At 48.8% G+C, this 20,864-nt stretch overlaps 1 protein-coding gene across 1 annotated transcript; it reads left to right on the top strand.

Annotated features, from left to right (window-relative positions):
* The first annotated feature begins 1,529 nt into the window (after positions 1-1,529).
* dlgap4b (discs, large (Drosophila) homolog-associated protein 4b) lies at positions 1,530-19,880 on the top strand. The gene is made up of 12 exons (XM_034532047.1): positions 1,530-1,827; positions 1,963-2,747; positions 2,907-3,121; positions 4,626-4,727; positions 5,418-5,568; positions 6,650-6,902; positions 12,926-13,365; positions 13,819-13,907; positions 14,574-15,052; positions 15,959-16,050; positions 17,470-17,640; positions 18,412-19,880. The coding sequence occupies exons 1-12, from the start codon at positions 1,530-1,532 to the stop codon at positions 18,658-18,660; spliced, it is 3,324 nt and encodes a 1,107-aa protein (XP_034387938.1). The 3' UTR covers positions 18,661-19,880.
* The last annotated feature ends 984 nt before the right edge of the window (positions 19,881-20,864 follow it).

Below are 20,864 nucleotides of genomic sequence, written 5' to 3'. Positions count from 1 at the left end.
ACAACAACTCATTTTTATTTTATTTTTGCAATAACAGTCCATAGAATAACTGGTCGTGGTCCAACGGGACGGGACACCTCGCAGTCAGGAAGCTGAACATGATTGAATTTAAGATGTCGTCGGCCAGCCTGGCTGACTTCCTCCACGTAGATTAAGAACAAATGTACCGTGCTGAGGATGAAATTGGGTTTTTAACCACTTTATTAATTCTTTCTTCACATCTGCTGGAGCTCTGCAGGGGGCTCTAATGACGAGCCGTATCCTTCATCTTTTTCCTAAATCTAACATCCTCCACGCTTACCATACAATACAACTGCTGCTTATCAATCTTGGGGAGGAATTTGATAGAAAGAAAAAGTGTGGGATAACTATATGAGATTTGGGCTGATTTGAACATTCAGCTGCAGCTGCCAAAACTAAACGGCAGATAGATTTGCTAAGTTTTTAAACCTGGAGAATAAAAGCAGAACAATAATCTCATAAACTGCATTCACTTATTAACCACACCTGTAAGAAAGGAGCATGCATACTGTTGACTTTTCAATAGTGGTATCTGTCTCCACATGCAGGGCTCCTTTAGTCCAGAATGATACCCAAAAAAAAAGATTGCTCCACTTCATTTATTCATAAATTCAGAGGATTGAAAAAGGAATAGTGGAATAAATATGCCTGTCGATGCATGAACATCAAAATAATCTCCATCACATTCGCTTTTCCATTTTCCTTGTTGCCGGGCGGGGCGTTGGCACAGCGTGACTGATAGGCCAAAGAGGTGTAGCTGCCAGCCCCCCCCTGGTCCAATCCTCTTTACTGGTTCCACTATGACAGTCGGCCCCACCATCCTTGGCATCGCCAATGCAAAGATAGGACAGGAGCTCAGCGGCCAGTGCCAGGGATACCCACTAGAGGTGGGAGGAAGAGAGAGGGATAAACAGATGGAGTAACGGGCAGAGAAACAGGGCTGAAAGAAAGGGTTCTCCCAGAGATCGTTCTGTATCACAGCTACATGATTTAATGTCCAATGCTGCATCAACACAACGTTTCATTTATTGATTGATCCACATGTGCCGTGTGGATTCATTTTCTTTTTGTGATTGTGATTGGACCAGAAAGAGTTTGATATTTGACTGAATGCTGGAGCCCCACATAGCTGTGGAGGTGTGCAGTGGCAGATGACTGCCGGCCCTTGTTCTGCACGCCCTGCCCTGGCCCACTGGCTGCAGCTCCTCATTGTTTTTCCATTCATTTTAACGCTGATGTCCTCTGTGGGAGGCAATGGACAGAGTTTCCCTCACAGCTGCCCGTTTGTCGTCTGCTCGGGCACAGACGTGGGCGTGTTGGTGTGGCTGAGCTGTTGGGATTGAATGTGTCCATGTATGGGTGTGTTTTGTACACCGCCATATCACCCAGCGCCACATTAAACCTCTTCCCTCTGTGTGTCTTTCCGCCTTCTAGGAATCACTTTCAAGGTAATCAGTCATCTCTACTTGGCCTGGGGGTCTTCTAGAAGGTCGGACCTCCTCGCCGCCATGAAGGGGTTGGGTACCAACCGTAACAGACACCTGTCGGACTCCTGTGAACCTCCCTCAGGCCATCCAGAGGCCCTCTACTCTCAGAAGACCAGCACTCTCCCCCGCAGCCCCTACCTGCTGAGCCCGGCAATGGACCACTACGGCACGATGGACCCCCACCTCTATCCTTCAGCCAACCCGGGCTCCCTTCCGCCAGACTGCATGCTGCCCCTCAACAACCAGCTGTCCAACAGCAGCACCTTCCCCAGGATTCACTACAATTACGACCAGTCCGACTTCTCCCCACCTGGAGACAGCATCGGGGGGATAAGCACAGGCACCATGGGCACGTCCATGTCCATGGGCATGGGCGCGGGATCAGGCATGGGCATGGGCATGGGCATGGGCATGGGCATGGCAGGGCGAACGCCTATGATTACCAGTGGCTCAGCAACTATATCGCATCATATGACAAAGAACCAGGCGCCACCCAGTCTGCTGGAGTTCGACAAGCAGCTTCCGGGCCGCGACGGGTTCAGCACGTTGCAGTTTCATCGAACGTCTGCGGTTGCGTCTGCGGCTGCGAAGCAGCAGACGGACAGTCCCGGTCGCATCCGCTACATGCTGCATTCAGTGCAGAAACTCTTCGCAAAGTCCCAGTCGCTGGAAAGCCAAAACATGAAAGGGAACTTCAACGGACGCTCCACCGGCAGCGGCGGCGGCTCGTCCGGCACCGAAGACGGAGGGAAGCAGAGTCGGAGATCCAAGAGTAAAGATCGGGGAACCAAATCAGAGGCGACCGCCAAACGGCGACCGCGCTCCAACATGTCGGGCTATTGGAGCTCAGACGATTTGGACAGCAGCGATTTGAGCAGCTACCACAACACCATGGCCATGATGACTCTGGGGCGTCCGACCGGCCACGACAGTCAGGGGGGGCAGACCAGATACATCCAAAGTGGCTACAACACCATCAGCTCCTCCAAGAGCAGCAATGACATGAAGTATCAGGCACTCGCTGGGCCCGGGGGCGCCGGAGGTCGTGGACTAGGTGGAGCCGGAAGAATGGTGATCAATGATGATGACTATATGAAAGGAGGGTCCTGGTCCGCACTGACCATGGGCCAGCCGAGACCGGTGATCCAGAAGGGCTCCGCTACTCTGGACAGGTCCATGCTCAAGTCCAAGTCCTGCCAGCCAGAACTACCTTGCAACTACCTGCAGGTTGGACGAAGGGTGAGTAGGACTGAAGTGCTCGATACAAGTTATATTTACAGAGGATTTACTGTACGCCTTTTGACACGTGTGCTAACTATCAAGAGCTAAAATACAGTGATGAAGGGCTGATTGTTAAACCATCTAACGGCTCATTTTATCCATAAATGCTGCCTGCAGGGGGATTGGAGCAGCACGCTGGGCCGCAGCGCAGCTGCAAATGAGATCCCATGTCGGCGGATGCGCAGCGGCAGCTATGTGAAGGCCATGGGAGACGTGGAGGAAAGCGATGACTCGGAGGGGAGCCCCAAACCCTCGCCAAAATCCGCCGCTCGTCGCCAGAGCTACCTCAGGGCTACACAGCAGTCTCTGAGCGACCAGCTACCCCCACGCAAGTAAGACCACGAGCTGCGCCGTACTACGCAGGACATATTCATATTCAACAGTTAGGGAGACAACCTCTTGTTAAAAACACAAGGATCCAAACGCAAAACCGATGCAGCCACACCATCCAAATTAAAGAAACACCAGACTGCAACCTGCTATCTGCTATTTATAAGACAGTTATGAATCTGAGTTATGAGAATGTATTCTGGTGCCAAAAAAACAAGACCACAATCAGTTAAGAAATAAGGAAGTTCTTAATGGTTTGGTGTATAACTTAAAGGCCTTATATCCGGTTTGAGATATACTGGATTAAAGGATACTGCGTGGGCCTTTTTAAAAGGTGTGGCTCTGAAAATGGTTTTTCAGGGCACGCTCAGACGCCCTAAGAATACACAGTTATGAATACCCCACACACACACACACACACACACACACACAGGCCATGCCGCGCTAACTCATGCATAGAATTAAGTGGTGTCAGACTCCCTGTCGTCCCCCACATGGCAGCCTTACTGTGATCTACCTTCCCACTGGTGGACCCACACAGAACCAGCTCAGAGGACACAACACATGGGTGGAGTTTACATATTAGATGACGGCTTCTTTGTTTCCACTCAACCAGTAAATCACCACCAACCAGCCTGGTGTCTGCGGCCGACTGGCACCGCGCCTCGCTCGTCTTTAAATTACACGCTTTCTGAAGCGCGCGTATTGCGCAATAGGTCTGCAAAAATGACAGAAAGATGCGTTCACATTCTTTCATTTGTGTCTCAGGCGACGTTGAGCAGATTTGAGCGAGACAACAACAACAATCACAACGCCCCGAAGTCACTAAAGAGTGAGTCAGCGGTTCCATCTGCTGGCTCACAGAAATACTTTCTATGTTTCCATCTGAAATGCTGTCTGCAGGGTTTAAGGAATGTTTATCAAGATAAGAGACACACAATGCACACTTTTTAAAACGCATTAGTCTTAATTTGTCTTTTTTTTCATGCTTTCGTAAACTCCACAGTATTTTTGATGTGTTTTTTTATTCATTTGTCGGCATAAGAGTGAATTGAAGTGCGCTTTCAGTTTTCATTAGCACACATGTGTTATTATTGTATTATAATCGACTTTCGGCCTCCACCAAAGTAACTCCAGAGATTGAACACTTCTTTATTTGTGACAACATCTTCTCTAAAGCAGCTCTTGTTGTTGTTGTTGTTGTTGTTGTTGTTGTCAGAGTGTTCCTGGAGTTATTAATATGAATTATCAGTGCCGCACTACATGCAAACACTTCATGCACATTTCTGGAGTATTGAAGGCTTCGTCCTGGGGAACACAGCACAGGCTCACACGCTCACCTCCACGTCCACGTCCATAAAAGAGTTCCAGTCCGTTTGAAGTCTATGTTTAGAAGGTTATCGATTTTGTTCTTCCCCCGAACGTGTGCTTGAATGACTAACCCTGCTCCCCCCTGCCGATCCCTGACCACCCGACCCCACTCTCCCCCCTGATTGGCACGAGCAGCCGAACCCTGGATTACAGCTTGCTGCAGGGGGAGCCGGACCCCCTGTGGTCTCCCCTCCACAGTGTGCCCTCTCTGCACCAGCTGGGCAGGTCGATGAGCAGGTCAGTGATAGGTCGGTGAGCCCCGTCTCGGGAGCGTGGTGCAGAACCCCTTTTGTCTCATTGGATCATTTACAACCAATGACTCTGCACCGCCCCCCCTCAGACGTCAGTGGCCACTCCAAATGCCAATTAATGCTGCTAACAACTGCCAGCCTCCCTTAAGCTTGTAAACACCATCTGCCCGGTGCTTTCAGCAGAGAAGTAGCTGAGTGTGACTCTAATGGGGGGGGCGGGGGGGGCGTCAGCGTCCACAGACCATGGCATGGTGGCTTACCGGCATGTTCCCATCACCGTGTGACTTTAGAGCTGCAGAGCGATGAGACTTGAACCTGTTCTTTGTCTCTGGCACCGTGACTGTAACCACGCCCCCGACATCACCGGCTTTGCATGCCCAGATGCCCTTTGCAATGGCCGATGCCAAAATTAGATGAAAATTTAATTGAAGAAGGATTTGGGATCCACGGTGACTCGTGAATGAAAGTGGAAATGACAAAACCCGATCCTCCTTTTAGCTCTCTCTCAATTTTTGCTTTTTGCTGATCATTCATTTTGTTCCCTTCTGCCTCCATGTCATCATATGTTAACAAGAACTGTCTTTTTTCCCCTGAACCCGTCCCCGTGCACTCCTTTCACGACCTTAACGCGTCTCTTTTGCCTTGTTTTACCTCTCCCCTCTCCCCCTCTTCCTAGCTGTCTTCCATCGCTCAGAGAGCTCTCCAATAACCGCAGCCTGGACAACCTGGACTGCATCGGGGGCACCGTCTCCTCCTCGCCACACTGGGATGACGATGACTTCAGCCAGGCCTGCAGCACCTTGGGCAGGAGGAGCTGCTTGGGACAGGTCAGTGCTCTCGTGGAGCCGGGGTCCCATTGAATGTGAGCCGTCAGAGGTCTGTTCGGGTCTCTCTTCCTCTCATTCGCTCAGCACATATGTTTCTAATGAGGTAAGAATAGATTTGTAGACCCCTTTGTCTTCCTTCAGCTACGAGCACTCATTTCCGTGGCGTAATTAGCCTCTTGAATGTCAGGAATAAAATGGGCTTCCTCTCAACACAGAAGCCCTTTATGTATCTCACACTAATGTTATGAAGAGCCAAATGAATGCCGTATTTTTAAGTCTAATTCATCTTCTCCCGCTGACGAGGTCACTGAGATGATGAACAACGACTCTGATCTTTTGCAAAGGAACTGGTCAAATGAGGCTACTATTACGGGATGTACACCCAATCTCTTGACCGGTCACCACATTACAACAAATATGAATTAATTGTTTCGGTTTTGAACGCCCGAAACCTTTCATATGCATCAGAATGTAGGTTGGTTGAGGTCAAGTTGTGTAACTTGGAACAGGGAGCTTAATCAGGACAAGTGGGAACCACCATAACTCCAACATGTGTGCAGGTGTAAATGATCTGCCTCCTCCATATGCCTCTGATAGCAGTCAGTGAAGCATCCACATAACTTTACTAACACATTGTAACTCCCACTCGGGCTCTTTTCCTGTCAATCAACCGCATATGAAACCCGTCATCTGCATCACACGCTTCAAACGAAGCCTCGGGGGAGAGCACAACTCTTCAAAGTGAAGCCTCTTGCCTTTTCTTCTGTATTCTGTAATTTGACAGGTCTTTGATGTAAAAAAAATGAAAATGCATGTGCACAGATGACATGACAGCCCACCCAGACACGCGGCGTGTGGAGGAGTTCCACTGGTTCCACTGGTTCCACTGGGGTTGAGGAGCACCTCGTTGTATCTGGTTGCCACTCACTTCTACTCCGTTTAATCTCATCCCATCAGATGCTTCTCACAAATGGAGAAGGCCCTTTACAGAAACAGTCAGCTGGCCAGTTAGTCCCCCCCCCCCGCCCCCCTCATGCACTCCTGGTCTCCTTACTTGCCCTTTTTTGCTCTCTCTCTCCAGCTGCGGGACCTGGACATGAGCCACTACGAGGACCGCAGCTCCGAGTCCACCTTCAGAGATTCCCGTTCCCACTCTCAGGACATCCCCGAGCCTCTGGACCTGCCCATGCCGACGTGCTTCCGATCCCGCAGCCACAGCTACCTGAGAGCCATCCAGGCCGGCTGTTCCCAAGACGACGACACGGCGTCCATGGACTCGGGCTGCTCGCCGCCTCATGTCGACGCCGCCGTTCGCTCCTACAGCACCAGCACCGGTGAGAAACAACTAATAATACATAAATGTATTTATGTGAATTCATAAAGCATGCGAAGTGGCGTCATGGGAGTTGTTACTATGATGCAGTGGTATGTGTTACCAAACTGTGTGCCTCCTTTATTACATAATGCAATAGTGAAAATCTGTTTGGGTTATTTTTTTTGGTTTAAGCTTTAACTTAATTGTACGCATGTGAGCCCGACTCCAGAGGGCCACATGGGCCACATGGGCGGCTCCATTTGTATTTCTCATGACTTTGACTGCTCTTCATTGCCTTGATCCTGGGTGGGCCGCCAGTCCTCCAACAGGCCCCCCAGCACATTAGCTCAAATGCAGCCTCTTCTGCCCACGCTAGACGACCTTTCTGCACAGTGGAAGACATGGAAAGAGCAGTTTGGCTCTTACCTGACAGCCACTGGCTTGGACAAAGCCCCAAAGGAGAAACAGCTTGCACTTTTTCTTCAGCGTTTTGGGACAGACAGCCAACGCATCCTACCCCCACACACAGGTAACACACTTAAACAGGCTCACCTGACATAATTATTATGAATTTTTTTTTCCAATCAGTTTACCACTTCAAGGACGACGCGAGACACAATTAAAACTGAACTAATCAAGACAAACCTAATCGAAAAGAGACGCTGCTGTCTGGTGGAGCTTGAACGCAGCAGCACGAGGAAGCTGCTCCCCGTGTTCATAAAGAGGGACGTGATGCTGCATGGTTACTACCACGGAGCCTCCACCAGGTGGCGCTCTTCCCCACAGGAGTCAAATAGACTTCAGGAGCGTGTGCTGCCTTCAGGAGAGTCGAACGTTTCAGCATCCGTTGTCATATTGCTGGTAAAGGGGGGAAATGAAGACTTTGATGGTATTTGAACATAAAGTTTAATTTACCGGATCAAATAAACCCCCCCCCCCTTTTGTCAAAATTGTAAATCAGGATTAGATTGTGTCGCTCTGAATTGTTTTGATTGATTTATCTATTTTTGTCCTGTGGAATAAAAAGATAAGATTCAAAAAACAATACTTTATTAGTCCGGCAGCAGACAGAACAGTGCAAACAATGGGCATAATAACAGGAATCAAAACAAGTATTATACATAAGTAATCAACAGTAAAGAATATTAACTAAGTAAAAGAGCATCGACAATAACGAAACAATAATGACGATTCTTTACAAAAATATGAATAATCTACTACAGTCTTCACGTTGTTATTCAATTGCCTCATCGCGAGTGCACCACAAAGCACCGTAATGCCCTTTAGGTGAACTCACACTGCGGCGCTCTCGTGTCCGAGGCGGCCCTGAAGGCATCAGTAGACACGCCTCCCCCGGCTCTCCTCCTGCACACAGCGGCGGGGGACCGTCCACTCCGGCTGCAGCTGCCGGGTAGATAATTAGTCTCCACTCGGGACCCCGCTGTGCGTGTGCGTGTGCGTGTGCGCGTGTTACCGTGCCTGGCCGCAGGGTGAGTCTTTACACCCGTTATTGTTGTCGTGTTTGACGATAGTTGCGTCGTGCTCAGCGTGTTTCCGTCTTCCTCCGTGCGCGCGGTGTCCCTGAAGCGTGAAACATCCCTGTGTGTGTGTGTGTGTGTGTGTGTGTGTGTGTGTGTGTGTGTGTGTGTGTGTGTGTGTGTGTGTGTGTGTGTGTGTGTGTGTGTGTGTGTGTGTGTGTGTGTGTGTGTGTGTGTGTGTGTGTGTGTGTGTGTGTGTGTGTGTGTGTGTGTGTGTGTGTGTGTGTGTGTGTGTGTGTGTGTGTGTGTGTGTGTGTGTGTGTGTGTGTGTGTGTGTGTGTGTGTGTGTGTGTGTGTGTGTGTGTGTGTGAGCAGGTCAATGACACCGTGTGCATTATGAAGTCGTGTCGGTGTCACGGCTCCAGGAAAGTGCACGTGTCTTTGGGAAGTGTTCTGTGAATGAAGTCCAGCTTTAAGCAGTGATCACTTTATTAATTATTGATTGCTCCATGTGTTCACTACAAAGTGCTGTGTAGTGCAACATGGATTATATCACTGTTCGAGGTCACATTTAATATGAAGATTGTACAGCTGTGTTGTTGTTGTTGTTGTTAAAAGCATTTAATGAGATGATGCTTTGGAACAATGGAGCCCGGATGGTTGCAGGCAAGGTTATCTCTGTCTTGTGGTTGTTATTGACAGATGGGTCAACTGGCAGGCAGCAAGCCCCCAGGCCCCCTTTGTCTGTTAGTGTCCCAGCTTCTGGTCCTGGTTCTGGTGCAGCTTCTGGTCCTGGTTCTGGTCCAGGTTCTGGTCCTGCTCCAACTGACCACAGCACCACCTGAACAATCAGCTGCACATGCATAGTGTTTCTTTTGAATGGTTCAACGGGCTTTATGACACTGCTCGAGCAAAACTGTCCTCCAGAGTCATCTGCCCCACGGTGGTGGAGTGAATAAGGGGGGGGGGGGGGGGGCTCTCAGTGAAATGATGCATTCTGTAATGTGCCCAATGAGGGAATGAATCCATTAAAATTAACAAAGATAAAGATTTTAGACCCAAGTATGTTAACTGCATTATGGCTAAAAGTCCCAAATGCTTGAATTCCTCTGTTATTACAACATTATTACTATGCGTGGGCACCGTTTGCCCCTTTTGAACATTCCTGTCAATTTAACATATAGGAATTATATTTGGCAAAACATGCGTAAACCCTGATCTTGAATTCGAGGGTCTAAATACCTCTCCGAGGGTCGACTGGAGCGTCTCGTCTCTTTTAGTGTGCGAGTATTAAGCCACGATGTGATCTGTTGGTATGCAGTGAGCTGGTCTTGGACCCGGGCTCGCTGTGGACAACAAGCCCACGGTCCAGATGGCATGAACACAGCTGTGCTCGGCGCCCACTCCAGATTCCACTCATGTTGGCACAAAGCGTCCGCTTGTGCCTGTTGTTAAATTCCCTTCTGACACATTTAGCTTATTTAAGAAGATAAAGTCTTTGGCTTCATTTCTGCAACTCTTTCTTTTGTGTTACTGGTGCTGTGAGTTCAGGTGAAGGAAAGGCTTCGTCCCCACTGGTCCTATCCACAGGTACTGGTCCTCTCCACAGGTACTGGTCCTATCCACAGGTACTGGTCCTCTCCACAGGTACTGGTCCTATCCACAGGTACTGGTCCTCTCCACAGGTACTGGTCCTATCCACAGGTACTGGTCCTATCCACAGGTACTGGTCCTCTCCACAGGTACTGGTCCTCTCCACAGGTACTGGTCCTATCCACAGGTACTGGTCCTATCCACAGGTACTGGTCCTCTCCACGGGTACTGGTCCTCTCTACAGGAACTGGTCCTCTCCACAGGAACTGGTCCACACACAATGTGGTTTATGCTTGCACATCTGTACGTGTTGGACTCGGATACATTTAATTTTATAAGATACAATCTCTTCACGTAAAGTTCTGGGCAATTATTAAATGATTCAATGCCCATGTTTCTCAGCTGAGATCTGGGACGTGGCGTAACCAGTAGCCAGAGTGCAGTGTGTTCAGTAAACCATGTGGTTGAACTGGTCTGCATGCCGTCGTTAAGTAAGAACACAAAAACGTGGACAAGAAGCCCATGAAATAATCTTTATTTTAAAATGGCTACTGAGAACGTGTGAAGTCACATGTCCTAATTGGCATTAGTTGTAGGTGTGTTAAGCCTCGCACTAAAGTATTGATACGTTTGAACCCGATGACGTGGAAAGTTCGGGGTTAACCCAACCACCCCGACGGGGGGCGTGAATGTCTGGACCCCGTGCCCGTCCATCACGGGGACGCTCCTGCACGCCCTTTGGCCCCGTTCATCGTGTCCAGCTCGACTCCTTCGGCTGTAATCTCAGAGGCAGCTGTCGGTTAAGAATTTAGGGCTCGTTTTGGTGGGACAAGCAGATTCTGTTCAGGCTGACGAAAGCGAGATGTGACACTTGGAGAACTGCAAGGCAGGTGTCCTAACACACACACACACACACACACACACATCTATGCCCTCTCACACCCAGTTAGGGACCATGGCAGTACGAGCATGACAGATGTGGAGCTGGTGCCACATCAGCAACACTCCCATTCTGCCCGACATCTCTCTGTGAAGAGAGGGAGACATGGACACTGGAACGCCGTCTCAGCAGGTTTCCCCGAGGCAAAGATGGCGGTCAGAGGCCGGTGGGTGCTCCACGGCGAGGTGGACGTTCATCCACAGTGGTGCTGATCTGCTAAAATAGCTCCGTGCGACTTCAGAGAGGCCGAGACGCGTTCTGAACCGGTGACGGCTCTGGACACCAGACACACACACACATTCACGGATGTCGTGGGATGCAGATCTGGCTGACAGACCGGGTCGGTTGGTTTCCGTCTTTTTAAAAAGTGGAGCTGAAGGTGTTTTCCAACAAGCAAATCATCACAGTGAGCTTATTGTCTGCTTATTATGTACAATCAGGGCTGGGCGTGTGTGTGTGTGTGTGTGTGTGTGTGTGTGTGTGTGTGTGTGTGTGTGTGTGTGTGTGTGTGTGTGTGTGTGTGTGTGTGTGTGTGTGTGTGTGTGTGTGTGTGTGTGTGTGTGTGTGTGTGTGTGTGTGTGTGTGTGTGTGTGTGTGTGTGTGTGTGTGTGTGTGTGTGTGTGTGTGTGTGTGTGTGTGTGTGGCACAGCAGCGGTCTGGATATGGTCCAACTCCGGGCGTTGTCTCTGCTTCATTAAAAGTGAAGTGTTAATGCATGGGAGCACTTTTGACTATCCAGGAATGATATAATAATCTGTTGTGTTCTGGTATGTTCACGGTGAGATGAGCATTAAAGAGATCAGGCGGTTGGACTGAATCCATTCTGTTGTGTTTGTTCTGAATCATCAAAGCGACAGCTGAACTATGTGAACTATGTTACACACAGACGTGATCTTTTGATTAAATATCAGCAGACATTGCTAAATAAAAGGGATTCACTAGATGACAGTTCTGTAAGTTGCGTCATGAGGCACGATCCATAATTCAATTTAATTATTAGACCCGACAATCGTCTCTAGAAATGCTTCAATGAGTCATATTTGATGTTAATAAAAGGCTCTGAAGGCGACTGATTTCCTGATTTATGATGTGGTCTGCACCCGTAAGCCATGTCAAGGACATATTGTATTATCTGTATTCACAAATGAAATGATTATTGAATCAATTTAATAGCCGGCTGATGAAGCAGCCTGCGCCGCAATAACCGATTTTCATTTAAAAAGTACTTTTATTTCTCTCTGTCCGCACGCCTCTCTGTTCCTCTTCCCTGTGCGGCGTTAAATATAATATTACATGAAAATGAAGGTTCGAAGCAGACCGTGGTGCAAAGAGGGGCGTAGAATGTAGGGATCCCACCGTGAGGTCGACTCCAACTCTTTTACTTTTTATTCTTATTTTTTTTAAATCATCCAGATTAACGAAGTCCGCAGATTCAAGGTCTCAACTACACCGCAGTTGTGATTTGGCACTCCTTCGTGTTTCATATTGAGGGAACGTACCATCGACCTCATCGCAGACAGCCGATTGGCTGATCGATGAGACGAGTGATTGGCAGTGCAATGGTGTGGTGGGGGCGGGACAGAGGACAGAGCGATGAAGGGGAGATGAGTCCCGTGGATTTCATCCTGTAAGCCCTCGTTCACACTGTAAGGAGCTCAGCTCTACATGTATAAAGGCTGCCATGTGACCATGAAACTAAGCATCGTAACATAATCCAACATTACCAAAGCTTAGGACTTTGTGTGTGTGTGTGTGTGTGTGTGTGTGTGTGTGATGTATTCCAGCTAGTGCACGATCCTCATGTCCAAGCTAGTTCACCATAACAGTCTAAGCGTGTGAACAAAGCAGCAAACAACTACTTACAATGTAAAGATATTGTGGAGTAAAAGCCTTCAGGGCACATGCACATGCATCCCATAATGCCAGAGTTCACTGTTACGGGTAGACATCTTTACCTCCATCGTTTGTAATGCTTCAACCTTTCATTTCTCTCTCTCCCTCATGTCTTTTCCTTCCTCTCCTCTCCTCCAGTCTCCACGTGCATAACCACCTGTAAGAAGGCTGCCCCTCCGCCGGTGCCGCCGCGTACGACCTCCAAGCCCTACATCTCCGTGACGGTGCAGAGCAGCACAGAGTCGGCCCAGGACAACTACCTGGACCAGCAGGACCGGAGGTCGGAGGTCAACAGCCAGTCGAGCCACGCTCACAGCAACTCCTCCGACAGCCTCGACAGCACCCGCGCCAACAGCCTGGCCCGGGGTATCGCCCGCCCGCCGCACATCATCCCCACTCCCATCGCCATCCCCAGAGAGCCGTTCGCCCCCAACACCTCGAACGCTTCCACCGGGACGAGCGACCCCGTAGTGCAGCATCAAGCGCTGAGATCCGGGTGGAACAAAGGGAGTCTCGTGGCAGAGGAGCCCCTGGTGGCACCGGTACCCAGGCGGAAACTGTCCTCCATCGGCATACAGGTAGGCACTGGGACCGCCGCACCATCCAGGGCCGGGACGGTCGCAGTGTTCTCTGGAGTGTAGCTCGTTCCGCCTGTTTGAATCCAGGAAATATATATATATATATATTTAAATATCTGTTTATCTCTGGCTCAGTCTGAGTGTGTCGAACATGTGCTTAAAGGGTCTCATTAGGGCGCCCCTCTGTCATTAGAGCTGGCTGTACGTCCCCCTGATGAATGGCGTTCTGAATTCACAGCCCTTTCCTCAACGTTGCACATTCACAGGAGGGGGACCGGTGATTGTGGCACATTATACAGATTTTCTCCAAATTTTTTTTCTGGTGATTTGTTTTATCACTAAAAAGAATGTTGTGATAAAAAAAACCTGCCCAGTGGTCGTTAAAGGCCAGTGAAACCATTGGCTTCAGAGTCAGTAATTGTGTGTTTCTCCCGTCTCCCTCGTTGTTCTCAGGTCGACTGTATCCAGAAGGTCCCGCGAGAGGAGACCCCGCCATTGGCCAGGTTTCAGTCCATCGGAGTACAGGTGGAGGACGGGTGGCAGTAAGTCCTCTTCCTGTCCTTGTAACAACGTGAGGAATTTATATTATAGCCACACACACCGCTCTGACCATTCTCTCCCTTCACAGAAGATGTGCCAATGTGAATGTCGTCTGAAAACCATCCGTGTGTGTGTGTGTGTGTGTGTGTGTGTGTCCTGGTTGCATGAGTTGTGTTTCAACTGGTCTGCTCACTGTGTGACACTGGAGACGCCCGTGTTCTCTTGGTTTTGCATGCTGCGGTGCGTTCAGTGTCTGACAGACGTGTTAATAACAAAACCAGGTGAACAAGAGCTCCTCCCTTGTGCATCACTGTTGGACCCTCATGTTCCCTCAGATGCGTTTCCAGCCCTCTGTTGTTCTCGTCCTCATAATATTTCATTCTCTGAGCGAATTGCAACTTCTAAGCATTTCCTGAAATGGAAATAATGTTCCGCCTGTTCTTTCCTCGTCAACCAAGACGTCCACTGATCAGAGATCAGTTGATACCGGTCTGAGTGCATATGATCAAAGCCTCAGATCGATACTGTTCATTTCTATCCGTATTGACCAGCAGAAGAGACTCAAAGCATCGTGTGTGTGTGTGTGTGTGTGTGTGTGTGTGTGTGTGCGTTGCACGTTTCGGTGAAACGGGCCCACGTGTGACCGCGAGTGTCGCTCTGTGTTTCAGGCTCAGTCGCTCCAGCAGCATGGCCTCCAGACAAGAAACCGACTCAGACACACAGGACATCTCCCATATCGATAACGCCAAACAATTTGAGAAGAAAGTCATGGTCAACAGTGCCAGCCAAGCCATGAGCGCCGCCGCCCCCGCACACGATTATTTAGACAACGGAGACGCGACGGGGGCCATCGCTTCACCTCCACCGCCCAGGCAGTTCCTCAACCGCACCACCACCCGGAGCAGCTCTTCCTCCTTCTCAGAGAGTCTGGACCCGGCGCTGGACCCCTCGTCCCTCCCACCTCCGGACCCTTGGCTGGAGACCGGGAACGGGAGCGGCGGCGTCCCGCAGAGCGGCGGCGGGGGGACGCTGTGCCGGAGAGACGGCCACTGGTTCCTGAAGCTGCTGCAGGCCGAGACGGGACGCATGGAGGGCTGGTGCCAGCAGATGGAGCAGGAGACCAAAGACAACCCGCTCTCGGAGGAGGGTAAGGCTGGCGTCTCCAGGGTCCCGCTCAGGGAGGTTGTTTATGGGGCCGGGTCACCTGCACACGCTCCAATCATGCAAGAGAATTGTTCTTCTTTTTTTACATAACATAATGGGTTTTGAATTCTAGATGTATGTTTATTTAGCTGCTAGACTGGTACGATCCATATCTATGTAACTGATGATATCTAATTACATTCTTTAGGTATTCTACTTTTACTACTCTAGAAGCAATTAATGTCCATCGGCAATTTGATCTACTCAAAGTTCTTTGGCCCTGAAGAGACCGAGCCGAGCCAAATGTGCATTCAAAGCATCGCCGCAGAACCTCTGACTGAACCCTGCGGGGTCTTGAGCTGCTGCCTGACCTCACCACGGGGTTCAGAACCCGGTTCTGCCTCGCGGGCCCCACTACCACTCTCTCAGACATGCTCAGCATGGAGGGGATGAGGCGGTAATACCCGGGGTTACCACACAAGCAGGCCTGTAATCCACAGAATTACACAAATCTACTCTGGAACTGATTAAACCTCCAGATTAGATCAGCAAGTGAGCACACACCCACGTACACAAATACACACTGTACACATAAACAAACAAACAAACCGGAGGAAAGGCTTTGGATGCTCAGTTCATATCAGAAGTGCATATGAACATGATGCAAATCTGTACTCCAGAGCCTGGGTCTCACCGCACAATAATCATGTTGCCATAACTTTGCAATCCAGTGCATCAGATAGTGGATTTGATCCGGTTTGATCCGGTTTGATCTGCAGGCTGGTCACAGCAGACTGGGTTTCGGTGTCCTCCATCCAGATGAATCCTTCTGAGAACATTCGTCACATATGTTCGTGCGTGTTGCCGTCGATACGTTGTGACTGGCCGTTGCTTTCTGCTCCCTCTCCAGTGCTGGGGAAGGTCCGCAGCGCAGTAGGAAGCGCCCAGCTCCTCATGGCCCAGAAGTTCCAGCAGTTTCGGGGACTGTGTGACCAAAACGTGGTATGTGTGTGTGTGTGTGTGTGTGTGTGTGTGTGTGTGTGTGTGTGTGTGGCCTCCCAGGGGCCGGAAACTGAGACCCAGCCCCATGTGATTCATCTTTAAGATATGAGCACAGCATATCAGGCCTCCACTCAATAAGGCACAAAAGACAAGAAGCTTATAATAAGCCCATAATCCATTCCTCTCTGTTGACGTGTTTTATACAGCGTCACACAAATTGTTTCTAAATAGATTGCATCTAACAATATGTCATAAAATGACCTCATTCAGACCCTGTCAATGGGTCAGGGCTGGGCTAATTAATCATCTTATATTGATATGTTGCACAGTGCACTCTGGGTAGCTGTCCAGAGGAGCTGCGTTTCTTCTGCCATGCAGCTTTGTACATTCAGTCAGTTCGGAACAAAAGGGGAAATCATATCCTTCATATCTGTTTGTCAGCAAGCAAGTTTAATCTTTTGTTACTTTTGAATCTTAATGTCACACTGGACCCTGAAGGATTGCAGTCGTTTGTGTTGACATTATCATAAATGTGATCAACATGTGGGCCTGTGTCACTTGGCTCCTAGTGGTGCTTTCATTTTGTCTGTTTTCAAAAGGATTTCCTTATGAAATGGCGCCCTCTAGTGATGAATCAGAGGATGTTAGGCAGCGAGTTGGTGATGCAGGGCTGAGGTGGAGTCCAGTATTATATTATTATAGTATTATATTATTATATTAGGCTGCACCCTGATGACGGGACCCTGATGCACCATCTCTCATCTGTCTCCCAGATGAGAGACCACCAGACAACCATCACTCTAACCTCACCTAAAGCAACAAAAGAAACATGCAACACAATATAAACGAGCAATATATATATATATATATATATATATATATATATATATATATATATATATATAAATAATGTAGACCCTCAATTTGTTTGAACAAGACACATTTTGATGCAATATAGCAGATGTGAAGCCGTGTGATGGCGACAAAGCCCAAAGCCCTGGTTTTCACATCATGCACACACATAGGACAAAGTATTTTTAGAAATATATATATATATATATTTATATATATATAGCGCCTAGTTTTCACTTGCCGAACCTTCTTAAAAAGTATTTGTTTGACCTGAACCACCGCTGATCACAGTGGGTGCCTTGAAGGAGAGCACGACGACCAGTAACAGGCGCAGTGGGGGTAATGGGCTCCGACCAGTTGACCAACTCAAACAGTGTATTTTTTTTTATTTTTTGCTGATGTGAAATATTAAAATCAGTTCATAAATGCAACCTCCTCCTCTCCAATCTATTTCATTTCATTAACTCTACACTACAACAGTGACTGCGTCCTCGATCCTCATCCTTCATTGACTGCTCTCCCCCCCCCCCCCCCCTCCCCCCCCCCCCCTCCCCCTCTCTGGGTCAGAATGTGAATGCCAACCCGCGGCCCACGGCCCAGGACTTGGCAGGGTTCTGGGACCTGCTGCAGCTCTCCATCGAGGACATCAGCCTCAAGTTCGACGAGCTCTACCATCTCAAGTCCAATGACTGGCAGCCCGTTCCGTCTGCGGCTGCCCAGTCGCCCCCTGGGCGGAAGGTACTTCCCACCCCTGCTGCCCAGTGCCCTGGCTGGGGTAGGAAAGCCGCCGATACCGGCCTCTCTCCTCCCACCACCACCACCACCATTTCTCCCACTTTCCTTCTTTTCTTTTTCTTTAACTGTCCAATACAAAGGGGTCCCAGAGATCCCTTTGGGCATGCATGAAAGCAACTCGACTCAAAGAGGGCTGTCTGTGTGTTTTTAGAAGTGAAGCCCTGCTTTTGAGACATGCATGCCTCACTTCCTGTGCTGCTGGTCGCAGTGGAGCATGCTTCAGATGCACTGGCCATGTGGCAGAATGCCCTCTCTCTGTTTAAATGTCTCTCTCTCTCTCTCTGGTCTGTGGTTGGTCTTTATATATATGTGTGTGTGTGTGTGTGTGTGTGTGTGTTTATAGATATGCAGCGTAGGCGCTCTTGCTGTGTGTCTTGTGATCCCTTTATTGTCTTTTTAAGTTAGATCTAATGTGGCCATCAATCCATGTTGCCATTTTCATGTCTACAAAAATTGTCATATGAATGACTGTTTTTTCTTCTCAATGTTTGCCTGTTTTTTAGCAGCTGTCTTTCTGTGTTTTGTCTGTTTAACACCTGAAGCCACTAAATGTTTATTCCAAGCTTTAACGAATACAATCGGCGTAGTCAACGTGTGTTTGTCAAAGTCTGCCGAGCCCACCAGAACCTCTTGAAGACCGCCTCCATGTGAAACACTCTCTCACTGTGTCCTTTCTCCCACCTCCCCGTCTGTCGTCCTGCACCGACGCCACAGGACGAGGAGAAGGAGGCCGCTCCCGCGTCAAAGAAGCCCGGTAAGGGCCGACCGTCGCTGGGCCGCGAGAAGAGCGCAGACTCCTCCTCCTCCGCCTCCTCTTCTTCGGCCTCAGCAGAGAAGCAGAGGCACGAGGCTCGCAAGCGTCTGCTGGCGGCTAAAAAGGCGGCCTCGTTTCGCCAGAACTCGGCCACGGAGAGCGCGGACAGCGTCGAAATCTACGTCCCCGAGGCCCAGACCCGCCTCTGAGACAGTAGGGAGCGAGGAGCTAGGAGCTAGGAGCTAGGAGCTAGGGCTCGGATCAAAGGACAGATGAGTGTCGCTGAAGTACCTGCAGAGAGGAGTGGAACACTTGTTTGCAATGCAGATGAGCTCCTCTGAGTAGAGATGGATGGAGGCTGGGGGAGGAGAGGTCAGCTGTAGGGTTGGGGTGGGCATTTTTCACACACACACACACACACATAGTTATGGGCTGGTCCTGGTGGAATCAAATAATCATCTAAGAAAGAAAGTTAAACTATCTTTAAAGGCTTTAGACTTTGAAGCAGGAGAGGCTGCCATTGAAAACCTCAGCTGATGAACTTTTTGTCATTTCTTGTTCCTACTCTTTGTTAATTAAAATTGTTAATGAAGATATTGTTACTACGACAATTATATCCTAAAGGATCTATATGAAGACTGTTTTTAAACGTTGCTCTATCTTGGCTATAAGATCTATTAAGTGGACAGAAGGCACCCGTTACTGCTCTTCTGTCTCCCATCATCCTCTTCCTCATTGGCCATCTCGTAGCTTTGCACAACACCCAGTGGCCATCTCACACACACACACACACACACACACACACAGTGACAAACTCACACCTACGTATGTCTTCCTTGTATTTATTGGTTTAATCTTCTCATCCTTTGTTTTGTATGAATCCATTTAGATCTGGTTACTATGAATATTTTTAGTGTGATGGAATCGAAGGGGTGTTTATATGGTTCCTAACAAATTGTGTTCTTCAAATGTTCTCGTGTCAAAATATTTGCACAGAATCTGTAAAGTTTTAGTTTCTTAATGATTTTTAATCGGCGATAACGGCGAGCGGGCGCGAGGTCAGAATGTCAGCGGCCACCGTGTTATTGAAAATGATTTTCTTTCTTTGGTTTTCATGTCACTGCAGATTCAGGAATATTTCACACGTCGTTCCATCTGTTTAATGCTTCTTTAAGTGCTTTTATTAACTTCACTCAACTCCAACAATCTCCAAATGAACGGAGGGCTTTTTATTGAAACAATGCAGCGGGCTGATTATGCAGGATGTGTTTATTGTTTGTGGGCGTGTGCGTCTTGCTGTTATTTTTATACAAAGCATTTGATTTATTATTGATTTTGCCTCCATTCACTCAACAAATTCAAACCTTCTTCAATTTGTTGCCATTATTGTTTCCCCCACGTTGACCGTCGTCCAAAGTACCCGCACTTTTTTTTTATTCCAAGAAACTCATATTTAATTAAAACATTACATACATTAGTCGTGTGTTTTCATCATTTATTAAATGTGACTTGCCTTTTTTGTCTTTTTTTTTTTTTTTAAATGGAAGACTGCACAAGCCAAAGATGAATTCACCGTTTTCTTTCCAAATTCCGCTGACGTATTTAAATGTCAGCCTGCAGGGAGCTCAACAGTAGCGGCGCTTGCTGTTGAGATGCAGCGGACTGCAGCCACGGCACTGCATTTATTTCAGTTTTAAACATGAAGATATGCACATCCCCCAGAAGCTGAACTAGAAATGTCCATCACTACGGCTGAGTGGGTGCTCAGCAGCAGGACCCCTCCCTTTGTGACAGGAAATGTCCTATTTCTGACCTCTAGGGGGCGACGGTGGTTCATTTCCAATCCACAGAACATTGTAGTATACTGTCCTGTGTGTGCATGCAGTGAAAAGGCCCTGCACTGTGTGCATTACACACGTGCACAGACCCCTCTGGCTCATCTGAAGCCAGTTCCCAAAACAGACTCCTGGGTTTCACTAAGAAGTGCACACCCCCGACGGGCCTTCCTCTGTCTTCCACTCACATTTTGGTTCCTCCCAAATGCTAAGCAAACACAACTTCCCCTTCCTGATTAGTTATGGTAAACCAGCACAATGGATGCCTCGTTCTCACCTACTCAGACCCCCCGCCCCCTCTCCAAAAAAATGCAGCCTGAGGCTTTGAATTGGAAGTCAGATGCCAACTGTTATCGCTCCATCTTGGCGAGAGCTTTCTCCTGATGGCAGGCCTTTGTTTGCCTGTTGCGTTTGACTCCCAGCAAGGAAAATGGCTCAGGGGTGTCAATAGTCTGTTCCCTGGTTGCTGTCAATGCCCCCCCCCCCCCCCCCCCCCCCCATCCCCCATCCATTTTAGTGGGGTGGATAGCATCGTTAACACCTGAAGGCCTTTTGTGTGACTTGAACTCAGTCGATGG

This window comes from Cyclopterus lumpus, chromosome 5 (assembly GCF_009769545.1).
Source record: "Cyclopterus lumpus isolate fCycLum1 chromosome 5, fCycLum1.pri, whole genome shotgun sequence".
Classification (NCBI taxonomy): Eukaryota; Metazoa; Chordata; class Actinopteri; order Perciformes; family Cyclopteridae; genus Cyclopterus; species Cyclopterus lumpus.
This window is presented reverse-complemented; position numbering and strand designations above follow the sequence as displayed.

Bases quoted from the DNA above. Each gene is read 5' to 3' on its own strand.
- dlgap4b (XM_034532047.1), top strand. From the start codon at position 1,530: ATGAAGGGGTTGGGTACCAACCGTAACAGACACCTGTCGGACTCCTGT. The intron at 4,728-5,417 runs GTCAGTGATAGG...CCCTCTTCCTAG, and splicing joins CTGGGCAGGTCGATGAGCAG to CTGTCTTCCATCGCTCAGAG. The intron at 5,569-6,649 runs GTCAGTGCTCTC...CTCTCTCTCCAG, and splicing joins GGAGGAGCTGCTTGGGACAG to CTGCGGGACCTGGACATGAG.